This window comes from Myotis myotis, unplaced genomic scaffold (genome assembly GCF_014108235.1).
Source record: "Myotis myotis isolate mMyoMyo1 unplaced genomic scaffold, mMyoMyo1.p scaffold_m19_p_2, whole genome shotgun sequence".
Taxonomy (NCBI): domain Eukaryota; kingdom Metazoa; phylum Chordata; class Mammalia; order Chiroptera; family Vespertilionidae; genus Myotis; species Myotis myotis.
The window spans coordinates 68140432-68156354 of NW_023416324.1; the positions used below are offsets into that span (position 1 = coordinate 68140432).

At 39.8% G+C, this 15923-nt stretch overlaps 1 protein-coding gene across 8 annotated transcripts in view; it reads left to right on the plus strand.

The window, feature by feature from the left end:
- Positions 1-15923, plus strand: part of ZNF326 (zinc finger protein 326) — a 42653-nt gene that overhangs the window by 22655 nt on the left and 4075 nt on the right. For all 8 annotated transcript variants that reach the window (XM_036351529.1, XM_036351527.1, XM_036351530.1 and 5 more), the window contains 4 exons: positions 90-237; positions 1603-1702; positions 5890-6020; positions 11338-11433. In XM_036351529.1, coding sequence (XP_036207422.1) covers positions 90-237; positions 1603-1702; positions 5890-6020; positions 11338-11433 — 475 coding nt within the window. The remainder of the gene's footprint in view (positions 1-89; positions 238-1602; positions 1703-5889; positions 6021-11337; positions 11434-15923) is intronic.

Genomic DNA, 15923 nt, shown 5'->3' on the forward strand with positions numbered 1-15923 from the left:
GCTACTAAAATTAGTTTCATTGTTATCTTTATATGCACTCTGTAAATAAATAAAGTAATATATAAAGAAATACTTTTTTTCCCTTATAGAATGGCATTCACATGTTCATTTTGTAAATTTCGAACGTTTGAAGAAAAAGATATTGAACTGCATCTGGAAAGTTCTTCACACCAGGAAACATTAGATCATATTCAGAAACAAACTAAATTTGATAAAGTAGTTATGGAGTTTTTGCATGTAAGTAGCTGTTTTTAAAGTGAAAAGCACTTTATCTGAAATTTCAATTTCTTATTTTTTGTAGTTCTCCATTTCCCGTATTATGTTTCTAAAATTTTAATTTGTTATTTTAAAATGAACCTGCAATTAGATGTGAATTCCTCTTTATAATATAATTTAGATTTGTTATTTGGAAGGGACATTTTATGTTTCTTACAGTAATTTCTGGTACAGGTGTCAGGAAAAGAATTCCTTTAACAACTTTATTGATGCAGAATCAGCTATCATCCATTGAGGGGGTCTGTGTATGTGTTGTTGTGCTGAGTACTCTGGTATTTTATTTGAGCCTCAGAATAACTCCCATTTTATCATGAAAGATCATGCTCAGAACAGTTTAGTGACTCAGTAAGTAGCGGAGTCTGAATTCAGAACCAGAGAGTCAGGTGTCTGTTTAGTGTCCTTTGTATTATGAGTGTGTGGTCATCCCAGTTCAACAATTTTTCTTGAATATTTATGAAATGTGCTGTGTAGGCATGGAAGATTCAGACACTACCCTCATTGAACAGACAACAGTTGGAAATAGAACACACCCATACACAGATGACACAGTTAAGTGGGAAGGCCAAGAATGATAGTATGTGCAGAAGGGGTTTGGAGTAAGGAAGGATAGTTGGGTTCAGGGATGCTTAAGGAAGGTGCTAGAGCTGGACTGCTAATTGTGCATACAGTTAATTTGGGCAGAAGAGATGGATTTGTTAGAAGGCTAGAAATACAATGATCATTCACTCCTCTATATCCTCGGAGAATTGGGTCCCTTAATTACAATTTTTGTAATTATTCCTTAACTGGTTCCTGTCATTTAGGACTTAAGTGTTCACCTGCCCAGAGAAGACCTTTTTTTTTATAAATTAAAAAAATATATTTTAATTCATTTCAAAGAGGAAGGGAGAGAGAGCGAGAGATACTAGTATATAGAAATATCAATGATGAGAGAGAATCATTGATCGGCTGCCTCCTGCACATCCCCTACTGGGGATCAAACCTGCAACTGGGGCATGTGCCCTAACCGGGAATCTAACCATCACCTCCTGGTTCATAGGTTGACGCTCAATCACTGAGTCACACTGGCCAGGGCAGAGAAGACCTTGTCTAGTCTACTCGCTTTGATTTCTCTTACTCTATCTGCCTAAAATATGTTTTGAAAAGTGAATACTTTTTGAAGTTTATTGGTACATTATGATAGTCTTTTCAACTAAATTGTAAGCTTCTTGAGAACAGATACTAGCTCTTATATAACGCATACTGTTTCATAGGCCAAGCATGGTGCTGAGCATATGCTAAATGCTCACTGATAATTTTTTGGATTCTTCCTGTTTTGTTTTCTAGGAATGTATGGTGAATAAATTCAAGAAAACATCTATTCGTAAGCAACAGACAAATAATCAAACAGAAGTAGTCAAAATAATTGAAAAAGATGTTATGGAAGGTAAGTAAACATTGTTTTCGAAAATTTACATGTATATTTTATGCTGTAACCTATTTCTGTGTAAAGATGCCCACTAGAGTGATACAGTACATAGTTATAATTGGTAGCACTGAGTGGGTTTAAGAAATGAACTTTGACTTCTTGTTCTCATGTTTACAAATTTATCACTTCCTACACTTGTGGCCTTCACTTCAGTTTTAGAAGAAAAATCAACTTTACCTCTGGATGGAAATTCTTCTACCATCTGTCCTGTCTTTCTTATCCCTATCATTTCCTTAAGGACTTTTCCTCTTCTGTTTTTCCTTCTTCTCTTTTAATTCCCTCCCTGAAGCCTATTTTTTTTTCTTCATTTTTATATATATTTTACTGATTTTTTTACAGAGAAGAAGGGAGAGGGATAGAGAGTTAGAAACATCGATGAGAGAGATCGATCAGCTGCCTCCTGCACGCCCCCTACTGGGGATGTGCCCGCAACCAGGTACATGTCCTTGACCGGAATCGAACCTGGGACCCTTCAGTCGGCAGGCCAATGCTCTATCCACTGAGCCAAACCGGTTCGGCCTGAAGCCTGTTCTTATCTTAAAAATAAAAAAACCCCGAAGGAATAGAGGAAAATAAAAACGGACATCTGTTCACCTAAAACCCGCCTTTCTCTCTCAATAGCCAAGCTTCGTTAGGCATAGTCCACACTGGTCTCTGTTTCTTCACTTCCCATTTATTGCTTTACCTATAGTAGATAATTTTCTGCTACCATTAGTTGACTGAAACTGCCCTGACAAAGGTTACCAACACCAACTGCAATAGATTCTTTTGAATCATTATCTTATCTGTGAACCCATTTCCTCCCTTGGTTTTTCTGGTATCTCACTGCCCTGATGTTCTCTGTATTCCCTTGCCATTTTTCACTTTGTGTGCTTTTCTTTCTGTATCAGACTTTTAGAAGTCAGTATTTCCCAGAATTCTGTCATTTGTCCCATTATTGTCTCTCTATATTTCTTCCTGTATTATTTACAGAGCTTAAATTAACACTTTTGTTAATTACTTATGCATCTATAGCACAGATCTCTCTTTTGAACTCTAACGTTATACATCCAAGTGCCTATTCACATCTCTCTTCAGCAGTTCCACAAAATCAGCATATCCAAAAAACTCTGTCTTATCTTTGAGCATCCTCCAGCCCATGAAGAAAACAAAACAAATACTCTACAAATACCTACTTTATTATGTTGGAAAGTGGCCCTACCATCAAAGCCAGAAGTATGAAGTTAAAACCTGAGTACTTACTGTGATTTGACTCTATTTGTAGCATTGTGTCCTTTAGGTTCCATCTTTTAAATGTCTACCAAGTCTGTTTATCTCCTTCTTAAATAATGCATTTGTTCAAACCTTTGTGTGCTCTTTTGACAATTATAGTATTTTGCTAACTAGTTTTCTTACTTCCAGTCTTTCTGACCTCTAATTCTATTATATTGCATCATTACTTCAAGAATTTTCAGTGGTTCCCCCCATTCAGAATAAAATTCAAATTCCTAGGCATGGCACAAAAGGCTCTCCATGGTCTAGGCCAGTGGTCAGCAAACTCATTAGTCAACAGAGCCAAATATTAACAGTACAATGATTTGAAATTTCTTTTGAGAGCCAAATTTTTTAAACTTAAACTATATAGGTAGGTACATTGCTATTAACTTAATTAGGGTACTCCTAAGCTGGCCTTTGCTAAAAATGTCCTCAATCTGATTGAGGTACGTTCGCTGAGGTAGACCCCTTCCAACTCTCCCAACCACACTCATCTTGTATACTTGTTTCGCCCAGGCCTAAAACCTACTTCTGTGCATGGGCCACGAAGTTTCAATCGCACTGTATGTGCGCGCCCGCACGTGGTATTTTGTGGAAGAGCCATACTCAAGGGGTCAAAGAGCTGCGGTTTGCCGACCACTGGTCTAGGCCTTTCTCTTTTTCTCTGTTCTCACCTTTTCTTTCTTTATACTCTGTGCCCCAGCTATATTGAATTACCTGTAATTCCCAGGAGGAGCCATTTTCTCTTATACCTACCCTTTGCATATCCTAGCTAATAAAAGACAAAAAGGGTAATTAACCATACCTCCGCTATGCTTCCCATTGGCTAATCAGGGTGATATGCAAATTAACTGCCAACAAAAATGGCGGCCAGCAGCGACGCAGCTGAAGTGAACATGAGGCTTGCTTGCTACAGTGATGGAGGAAGCCAAGGTTCCCCGCCTGCCGCGGCCCGGCTCTGAGCTCTAGAAGCAACGTTTCAATTATAGAAGCTAAACAAACCCCAGATACCTGCTTTTAGCCGTCTGCGGCCGCAGCGCTAAGGATGTCTGACTGCAGCTTAGGTCTGCTCCCCGCTGGCAAGTGGACAATCCCTGAGGGCTGCCGGGCTGCCAGAGGGATGTCCGATTGCCATCTTAGGCCCAATCCCCCGGGGAGCAGGCCTAAGCCAGCAAGTGGTCATCCCCCGAGGGGTCCCAGACTGTGAGAGGGCACAGGCCAGGCTGAGGGGACCCCCCCCCCCCAGTGCACAAATTTTTGTGCACCAGGCCTCTAGTCTTACCTAATAATAGACAAACATGTAAAATGACCATACCTTCACTACACTAACCAGCCAATCGGGAGAGTATGCAAATTAATCTAACAAAGGTGGCAGTTAATTTGCATACGTAGGCTCCAAGTGGTGGAGCGAAGCCTGACAGCCCGGGGGCTGGAGCAGCGCCAACGGCCCTGGGGCCGTGAGGCTTCGCTGTGCCGCCAGCCCTGGGGCCGGCTCCGGCTGGAGCCCAGCCAGAGCAAAGGCCTGGGTGCCAGGTGCCGGAGGAAAACCGGTGCCAGCAGCCAGGGGAAAGGAAGGCCTATTGCATGAATCTCTTCGTGCAGTAGGCCTCTAGTATTTATATATTTACCTGTAATAAACATCAATTGCTATTTTCAATGTCCAACATATTTTGTTTCTCATGAATCCAATTATGATGTCTTTTCCCCTAGTCCTAGCTACTCACATTCATAATCATGAAAATTCTTATTTTACCAAAAATTTACATTTGTTTTCTTTTATATTTTCTTTTTGGATGGATGTATAGGCTTCAGACCATAATTATATAACATGACTAGGAAATATAATGTAATTATACTTTATAATTTTAGTCTTTTCATGTGCTTTTAATATATATGTGCAGATTTATGAGATATACTAGAGGCTCGGTGCACAAAATTCGTGTACTGGGGGTGGGGTTGTTTGTTCCTCAGTCCAGCCTACACCCTCTCCAATCTGGGATGCCTTGGGACCAGCAATAGGACATCCCTCTCATAATCCAGGACTGCTGGTTCCCAACTGCTCGCTTGCCTGCCTGCCTAATTGCCCCTAACCCAGTGGTTCTCAACCTTCCTAATGCCGTGACCCTTTAATACAGGTCCTCATGTTGAGGTGACCCCCAAACATAAAATTATTTTCGTTGCTACTTCATAACTGTAATTTTGCTACTGTTATGAATCGTAATGTAAATATCTGATATGCAGGATGTATTTTCATTGTTACAAATTGAACATAAGCACAGTGATTAATCACAAAAACAATATGTAATTATATGTGTTTTCTGATGGTCTTAGGCAACCCCTGTGAAAGGGTCATTCAACCCCCAAAGGGGTTGCCACCCACAGGTTGAGAACCGCTGCCCTAACCGCTTCTGTCTGCCAGCCTGATCACCCCCAGTTGCCTTCCCCTGCCAGCCCAGTCGTCCCCAACTGCCCTCCGTGCCGGCCTGGTCGCCCCCAGCTGCCCTCCCCTGCCAGCCTGGTTGCTCCCAACTGCCCTCCCCTGCTGGCCTGGTTGCCCCTAACTGCCCTCCCCTGCTGGAGTGATCGCCCACAACTGCCCTTCCCTGCCAGCCATCTTGTGGCTGTGGGCGCTGCCATCTTTGAGGGCGGGGCAGCAATTAGGATATTCCCTCCTTATTTGCTGTGGAAAGCCGTCTTTATGACAGCGTCAGGGTCAATTAGCATATTTCATTATTAGATAGGATAGAAAAACTCAACATAAACTGTGTACTCCAGTCCTACTAGTATTTTGGGAAGGAGTATAAATAATTATGGGAACAAAATAATAAAACTTGATTTGTCTGAAATAAAAACATGAGTCATTTATTATTATTTATTGGATTTTTTTGTAGGTGTGTCTGCAGATGATCACATGATGAAAGTAGAGACTGTTCACTGCAGTGCTTGTAGTGTGTATATCCCTGCTTTACATAGCTCAGTTCAGCAACACTTAAAGTCTCCTGATCATATCAAAGGGAAGCAGGTAAGTTTGCTTCTATCCTAACATCTATCCTAATGAAGTCTTTAAATCATTCATCAGTCCCTTATTGTTCTTTAAAGGCCATTGTGTACAATCCTAGTAATCTCACCTGTGAATTACTGTAAAGATAGCTAGAGAGATGTACGTCACCGGCAGGGTCAAGACAGCCCTGGTGAGGTTGAGATGGCCCCGGTGAGGTAGGGATGTCCCCAGTGAGGTCGGGACATCCCCTATGAGGTCGGGACGGCCCGGTGAGGTCAAAACGGCCCTGGTGAGGACGAAACGGCCCCAGTGAGGCTGGGACGGCTCCAGTGAGGTTGGGACAGATAATGGGGACCAGTATAGACTGATGAACAGGGGTAGATGCAGAGGCAGAGCAGCATTGAACAGACTGTCAAACTACAGTGGGAAGCCTGGGGAGGGTTTGAGGGGGGCGTGTTAAGAGATCAACCGAAGGACTTATATGCATGCATATAAGAATAATCAATGGACACAAGACACTAGGGCAGCCGTGGGCAAACTACGGCCCGCGGGCCAGATCCGGCCCGTTTGAAATGAATAAAACTAAAAAAAAAAAAAGACCGAAAAAGAGATAGAGGAAGACATAAACAGATGGAAGAATATACCGTGTTCATGGATTGGTAGAATCAACATTATCAAAATGTCCATACTACCCAAAGCAATTTATAGATTCAATGCAATCCCCATTAAATTACCAACGGCATATTTCACAGATCTAGAACGAACGTTCCAAAAATTCATCTGGAATAAAAAAAGACCCCGAATAGCTGCAACAATCCTCAGAAAGAACAAAGTAGGTGGGATCTCAATACCAGATATCAAACTGTATTACAAAGCCACTGTTCTTAAAACAGCTTGGTACTGGCACAAGAACAGACATATAGATCAATGGAATAGAATAGAGACCCCAGAAATCAACCCAAACCACTATGCCCAATTAATATTCGACAAAGGAGGCAAGAACATACAATGGAGTCAAGACAGTCTTTTCAATAAATGGTGTTGGGAAAATTGGACAGATACATGCAAAAGGATGAAACTAGATCACCAACTCACACCATACACAAAAATAAACTCAAAATGGATAAAAGACTTAAACGTAAGACGGGAAACCATAAAAATACTAGAGGAATCCACAGGCACCGAAATCGCAAACATATGCCGAAGAAATTTCTTCTCTGATAATGCTCCTAGGGCAATGGAAACTAAAGAGAAAATAAACAAATGGGACTACATCAAAATAAAAAGCTTTTGCACAGCAAAGGAAACCATCAACAAAACAACAAGAATACCCACTACATGGGAGAACATATTTGCCAATGATACCACCGATAAGGGTTTAATTTCCAACATTTACAGGGATCTCATGAAACTTAACAAAAGGAAGATAAACAATCCAATAAAAAAATGGGCAACGGACCTAGATAGACACTTTTCGAAAGAGGACATACAGAAGGCCGAAAGACATATGAAAACCTGCTCAAAATCACTAATTATACGAGAGATGCAAATCAAAACGACAATGCGTTATCATCTCACACCTGTCAGAATGGCTATCATCAACAAACAACAAGTGTTGGAGAGGATGTGGAGAAAAAGGAACCCTTCTGCACTGCTGGTGGGAATGCAGACTGGTGCATCCACTGTGGAGAACAGTATGGAGCTACCTCAGAAGACTAAAAATGGAACTCCCATTTGACCCAGTGATCCCACTACTAGGAATATATCCCAAGAAACCAGAAACGCCAATCAGAAAGGATATATGCACCCCTATGTTCATAGCAGCACAATTCACCATAGCTAAGATTTGGAAACAGCCTAAGTGGCCATCAGCAGATGAGTGGATTAGAAAACTGTGGTACATATACACAATGGAATACTATGCTGCGGTAAAAAAAAAAGGAACTCTTGCCTTTTGCAACAGCATGGATGGAACTGGAGAGCATTATGCTAAGTGAAATAAGCCAGTCAGAGAAAGATAAATACCACATGATCTCACTCATTTGTGGATTATAGAGAACAACATAGACTGATGAAAAGGGACAGACTCAAAGACTGAGAAACAGCAATCAGGCTATCAATCCCCAGAAAGAAAGTAGGGGAGGGCGGGGGTAAGGGGATGAGATCAACCGAAGGACTTGCATACATGTATATAAGCCATACCAATGGACATGGACAACAGGGGGATGGGAGCATGAGTGTGTGTGGGGGGGAGGTTGGGGGTTAATGGGAGGGATGAGGACACATTTGTAATACCTTAACTAAAAAAAAAAAAAAAAAATGATGTTTGCTCTCTGAGCTAAGAGCAATTAGTCTCCACAAAATAAAAGAAATAAAAAACAATATACAAAGCAAAAAAAAAAAAAAAAATATATATATATATATATATATATATATATATATATATATATATATATAAATGTGCAATTCTTTGTCCAAAAACTGAGCATGTTCAAAAATTAAATGAAGAAAATTTGGATATACTCGATGGAGATTTTCACACATATTTGAGTGCTGATACCATTGGTTCCACAGATGATGCTGAAAAGGAAAATTTTCCCATCAAATTTCTTAATGGTATTACTCCTTCGGGAATGCTGTGTCATAAATTAAAATTGAAAGTGGGTGCAATCATCATGATATTGAGAAATCTCAATAGTAAATGGGGTCTTTGTAATGGTACCAGATTTATTATCAAAAGATTACAACCTAACATTATCAAAGCTAAAGTATTAACAGGATCTGCAGAGGGAGAGGCTGTTCTGATTCCATGAATTAACTTGTCCCCATCTGACACTGGCCTCCCATTTAAATTGATTCAACGACAGTTTCCCGTGATGCCAGCATTTGTGATGACTATTAATAAATCACAAGGACAAACTCTAGACAGAGTAGGCATTTTTGCACATGGTCAGTTATATGTTGCTTTCTCTTGAGTTTGAAGATCATGTGATGTTACAGTTAAAGTTCAGTACTTCATCACAAGGGAAATTAGTCAAGCACTCTGAAAGTGTTTTCACTCTTAATGTGGTGTACGGGGAGATATTAGAATAAGTTTAATCACTTTATCAGTCATTGTTTGCATCACTGTTGTTTTTATAGCATGTTTTTGTTGTTTTCATATCATGTTTTTGTTGCTTTCATATCATGTTTTTGTTTTTATATCATGTTTTCATATCATATCTGTTATATCCTTTTGTTACTGTAATTTTATTAATAAATTTATATATTATTTAAAAAAAAACAACAAAAAAAAACCGTACCCTTTTATGTAATGATGTTTACTTTGAATTTATATTAGTTCACACAAACACTCCATCCATGCTTTTGTTCCGGCCCTCCGGTCCAGTTTAAGAACCCATTGTGGCCCTCCAGTCAAAAAGTTTGCCCACCCCTGCACTAGGGGGTTGGGGCCGGGGGAATGTCAAGGGGGGGGGGGGGGGCGGAAGGAGACATATGTAATACTCTTTGTAATACTTCAAGCAATAAAAATTATTAAAAAAAAAAGATAGCTAGAGAGAGGCAATATGTACAGTAGTTAGATTGTGGACTCTGGATCAAGACATTTTGGGTTTGAATGGTGGTTCAGTACATGCATGTAAATTAATTTTGTTTAACTTTTATGTGTAAAGAGGGGATGGGTAAATCATTTTACTTTTATGTGACTATTTAAAGATTAGGTTAATGAAAATATAAAAGGCACTTAACTTAAAAAGTGCTTGGCACATAGTAGGCATTCAGGAAATTATAGCTGTTAATGAACTGTTCCTTTTTTTAACTTTTTTTTTTAAGTTGATACAAAATGATTGTGTGTGTGTGTGTATATGTGGGTTTTAGAACAAAAGGAAGGAATGATTTGATTATAACATTTTTCTGTAGTCAGGAAAAATGAAAGTAAAAGGATTATCAGTTACTATCCTTATTCTTACATTTTTAAGTAGAATTTACTGAAGTATTCTAGAAGAGTTTTCTTTTTGTTAGCATATTTTTCTTCTATTGGTTGCTTTTATTTAGTCATATTTATTTCAAGTAAAAATATTTGTGCAAAATTTGAAAGGCACATTTAAAAATGTAAATGTTAAAAGACAAGTTTTTTTTAAAATTGATTCGAGAGAGAGAAAGGGAGAGAGACAGTGAGATGGGGGTTGGGGAGAGGGAGAAAAACAAATTTCTTGTTTCACTTATTTATGTATTTATTGGTTGATTGTTATATGCTCTAACTGGGCATCAAACCCCACAAACTTGGCATATTGAATGATATTCTACCCAACTTAGCTACCTGGCCAGGGCTAAAGACTTATGTTTTAAATAGAACGTGCTTGGTTCTCAAATTCATATTTTGTATTAAAGGTGAATCTCATTTAACTCAAGCTTTTTCAGACTTTTTTTAAGCTACTTTGAGCACATATAATATTTTAAAAATCTTTGTCTTTCTCTTTTGTTATTCCTTTGGCACTTTTTTGGAAACTAGACATTGCATAAATTACCTTTTCTCCCTTATGTAAAACTAGAGGCCCGGTGCACGAAATTCATGCACTCAGAGTGTGGGGGTACCCCTCAGTCTGGCCTGCGCCCTCTCGCAGTCCACGAGCCCTTGGGGGGGTGTCTGACTGACAACTTAGGCCAGCGCCTACCTAAGCCGTCAGTTGGACATCCTTAGCGCTGCTGTGGAGGTGGGAGAGGCTCCCCCACTGTCACTGCACTCACCAGCCTTGAGCCTGGCTTCTGGCTAAGCGGCACTCCCCCTGTGGGAATGCACTGACCACCAGGGGGCAGCTCTTGTGTTGAGCGTCTGCCCCCCCTGGTGGTCAGTGCACGTCATAGCGTCTGGTCGTTCCATTGTTCAGTCAATTTGCATTTTAGCCTTTTATTGTACTTTATTATATATGATAGGATTGGATAGTCTTATGATAGTTATAGCCCAGAGGTAGACTAATTACTCTGGCTCAAAACTTATTCTTTCTTTCTCTAGCATGAGAATTAATAGTTGGAGTAGTTGGCACTGGGCTAGGTGGAGGAAGAATAGAAAGGAGGGAAAGCAACTTTTTAAAATACCTAGACTTAAACTATATGGTGACTGGGTGTGTGTTGTTGAAGCTGATCTGCTCATTGAATCTTCATTGTTTTAATCCATAGAATATTTACATGTGGTCACAGTAACTGTTGCTGCTTTATAACTTAATTGCCAGAAAGTAAATCATTTCAATCTAACAATTTGAGCATACAGTGTTATTTTAATACAGAAATATTTTTTTATGCCATGGCTTTCAAGTACTTAAGTGTATTCTATTTTTTATAGGTTTATAAGGAACAAATAAAAAGAGAGAGTGTCTTGACTGCTACAAGCATTTTGAATAATCCAATAGTGAAGGCGCGATATGAACGTTTTGTCAAGGTAAGATGTTAGGGTATCAGCTCTTTAGGTTATATTGTAGTATTGTAATAATTAAATGATGATAGTAACTCTTTATGATACTTAAATATAGCACAACATTAGCAAGAGTTGTTCTTAATATCTTGCATACATGTAAAACATCTGTTTTTCCTAATTGTTGGGGTTTGTGGCGGGAGAGAGCCATAAGCCATTTTTCCCTTAACCCTTTCCTAGCTCTGGATCATTTGAGAAATGCACAGGAGTGTGATAGAATATCACAATGTCAGCTTTATTCTTGATTTTTAGCAAAAGGATGACTTGAATATGTTTTAGATAGGTAGTTATATGAACCTTCTAACATTTCATTGGTAAATTACATAGGCTTATGTCCACTAATCTCTATTACTGGTTTAGGTGGATAGCAACAGCTTTCCCCTACTTTACCATGTGACATAGAATAGACTAGAATGCATCCTTTCTATTGCTAGGAAGACCCAAAAGAGGGGGCCCAGAAGGGATTGAGTTGTGCATGTCCAGTTTCTTCTTCCAAGTATAGTTGGATAAGTCATTCCTCTTCCTTGGATGAAGCTGGAGGGGAAGCAGGAGATAAGCTGTGTTGCTTCAGAAAAACCTCCCTCATGGAATCAGGAGTCTAGGAGAGAGATTTGCCCCTAATGTCAGGAAACTCAGATGTGAACAATTAGTTATACCTGGCCCACTGCTTCTCAAACAATTTTTGCCCTATAGTACTGAGGAATCTTTTCATTACATAAAATCCTTTACATGTTATGGACACTTATAGTACAAATAGTAACTTATTTATTCAGGAAATAATAGAAATACATATTAGATTTTAGTTTTTGAGGTTTGTTTTTGTTTTGTTAATCCTCACCAGAGAATATTTTTTCCATTGATTTTTTAGAAAGAGTGGAAGGGGGAAGTGGGGAGAGAGAAAGAAAGAGAAAGAGAGAGAAACATCAGTGTGTCACATAGTTTGGTTGTCCCCCGCATGCACCCCAATAGGCAGGGGATCAAACCTGCAAACCAGGTATGTGCCCTTGACCAGGAATTGAACCTGAAACCTTCCATGCACAGGCCAATGCTCCAACCACTGAGCATCACTGGCCAGGGCTAGTTTTTGAGTTTTTATAAAATAACTAGAGGCCCGGTACACAAATTCATGCAGCACTGGAGGTTGGCTGTGGTGGGGAGGAGGGACCACAGGTGGTTGGCCGGCTGTCAGGAGGGACCGTGAGAGGATGACCAGCCGGGGTGGGGGGAGGGACTACAGGAGATTGGCCGGTGGGGGGATGGACCGTGGGAGGTTGGCTGGCCAGGGAGGGTGGGGGGGGGGACGACCGCAGGAGGATGGCTGTGGGAACGCACTGACCACCAGGGGGCAGCTCCTGCATTGAGCATCTGCCCCCTGGTGGTCAGTGCGCATCATAGCGACTGGTTGTTCTGTAGTAAAATTTGATTAGGCTTTTATATATATAGATACTTTATTTGAAAGTCATCCTACACCCATGGTCGGCAAACTGCGGCTCGCGAGCCACATGCGGCTCTTTGGCCCCTTGAGTGTGGCTCTTCCACAAAATACCACGTGCGGGCGCGCACGTACAGTGCGATTGAAACTTCGTGGCCCATGTGCAGAAGTTGGTATTTTGTGGAAGAGCCACACTCAAGGGGCCAAAGAGCCACATGTGACTTGCAAGTTGCAGTTTGCTGAGCCGCAGTTTGCCGACCACTGTCCTACACTGAAAGAGTTGTTATGTTGAAGAATTACAAAAGTTTTTTATTTACATTAGTAACTAAATCTTGATAAATTAAAGAAGTTTTGTTTATTTTGGCTGTTGTGATTAACCACAACTAATGGTAGTTGGCTCCAATTCAATGCCAACAGGTATCTCCAGTTTGTTGTGTGGTGAAGAAGGAAAATTTATTCAATGCAAAACAGCTTAATTGTAATGCAGATGGCTGTGAAAATCTCAGGGCTGTGAGGCAGCCAGGGTGTAGGTTCTTCTCTACGGAGGCAGCTCTGTTCTGCTCCTGTTTGTCTACTCTGTCCTATGCCAGTCTGCTCTGGCCTGCACTGATCTGCTCTGCTCCACTCCAGTGAGACATCGTTGGTATTTCAGCTCAGCCAGGGAGACACAGTATACTCAGGCTTAGATGGAAAGGGGAAGTGCTCTTTCAGAGCCAAAGGAGCTGGCTTATATGGATAGAAGTTCCTGCCTCTGGTCCCTGATTTGTCCATCCTCATGCAAATGAGGACTCCAAATCCTCACAGTTTGATTGGTCCCAAAGGCACTGTTCTGATTGATCATAATAGAGCTGCACAGCTTCAATTGGATAGGGAAAGCCTCAGTCCTGTTGGTTGAAATAAGACTCCAGGAACTCCTTTGTAAGGGCTGGCACAGGTGGCAGGAGCAGTGTGTGCAGGCAATTTAGTGCAGGCTTCTCCCCAAAGTGCAGTTTGCATGAGATGCCCCTGTGTTGAAATGGCTGCTAGGCTCTGCTTTTTTTTTTTTTTTTTTTAATTTGAGCGCAGTTAGACACCAGAAGCCTTTCTTGTTAGTTGTTTTTTTTTCTCAAGGTTTACAATGCTTAATAAACCATTAAGTTAACCTTCAACTAAGTGCCTTCCAAGTTGAATAAATCTCAGTTCTTTTGGTTTATTCCTTACGGGCTTATTTTCAGATTTGTTAACCATATTTGTCATTGTTTACTACATTTTTATTTTTATTTATTTATTTTTTTTTAGAGAAAGAGAGAAACATCAATTTTGTTGTTCCACTTATTTATACATTCATTAGTTGATTCTAGTATGTGCCCTGACCAGGGATCAAACCAGCAACCTTGGTGTTTTGGGACGATGCTCTAACCAACTAAATTATCTGGTCTGGGCTTTACTACATTTTTGACATCACTTTTAAAAAGCGAATGTAGCACTAATTTAAATCCAAGTTTTTGGGACATATGGCATCAAAAAGATAGGAGCTAAATTAGGAAAAATTAGATTTTTATTCTTGCTATATCATACACTCTTGAGAAGTGAATGGCTTCTATTGATGTATGAAAATAATTTTTAAAGAGAGAATACAAATTAGAATTTCTACATAGGGTTTTCAAGCTACACTTTAGAATCAATTCATGGAAAAAGAGACATCACAGGTGGGGTGTCTTGCTCATGGACCTATTTTGGAGAAAGTACCTGAACTGAGGAGAACTCAAGATTCTTTACTCTGAATGTGATCCATGGACCAGCAGTATTGGCGTTACCTGGGAGCTCATTAGAAAGGCAGTTTTATTTTCAGTTAATGTCCAGGCCTATTGAATAAGAATCTTCATTTTAACAAGATTTCAGTTGATTCATTTGCATTAAAATTCAAGAAGCACTGATGTCACATTGCTCAATGATTTCCCTTTGTTCTGCATTTTCTATTTCCTGTTGCCATTCCCCAGAATATGCTCTGTTTGTAGTCAGCTCTGGTCATGGTTTAAAAGTCTTACTTCCAAGTGCTCTCAGTCTGATAAAATACCCTTTTTAATCTTTATCCCATGAAGATATCAGTTCATCAGTTTCTTTCAGTTCTCCAATTGTGTCATCTTGTTTTCTTTACTCCCTGGCCTGGACACACGGTCAGCTTTTACAGTAATGCAGTGCTGCCATTGTTAAACCCCCTGCTCATCTGTTCTTCTGCCTCTTACCAGTCACCAGCACTGTGCCATCTATGGTTAGCTTTATTAACTGTCTGTCTTGCTAAAAATATCATGGAATTGTTTGCTACATTTTTACTGTAGTTCACAATAATTTTACTTATTACCTACCAATGTAATATGTTTCCCATAGTGACTGCTTCAAAACTGTTCTACTCTTCACAAAGCCAGATTTCATCCTTACTCCCCTCACTTCCTTTATTCTTATTTCTTTCTTCTTTTAGGGTGATTGAGACCATTAGATGCGAACTCTATAGTTCTCTCCTTCTCTGCCTTAGATTAATCTTTCCCTCACCTTTTTTGTTATCTGTGAGGAAAAAGACACTTCTTTACCCTTGATGTGTGTTCTTGTTTCATCGGTTATCTCTTTCCTTACCTGCATCTGACTTCTCTTTATTTTATTATCTTACCCAAACAGACATGCTTATGAGACCCCTACACTAAAAATGACTTAACTTTTCCTAGTCTCTGGTCATACGTGAAAAGGTAGTTTATCCTGCATTGTGCTCTTTACTTCCTTTCATTCTTTAACCCAGTAGTTCTCAATTGGTGATGTGTAATTAGAATCACCTATTAGGCTCAAATCAAATAAAAATCTGCCTATGCCCTTTTTAAGACTTTTAAAATTAGGGCATTCTAAACATCTCTGATAAATTATCTCTGAAATGCTTCTTAAATATGCAGATTACCAGACTTCTTCCCTGGGAATTTTGACTCAGGAGATTTGAAATTGAATCAGGAATTTGTGTTTTTAGCAAGAGTTCCACTACTTGACTAAATTAAAATTTGGG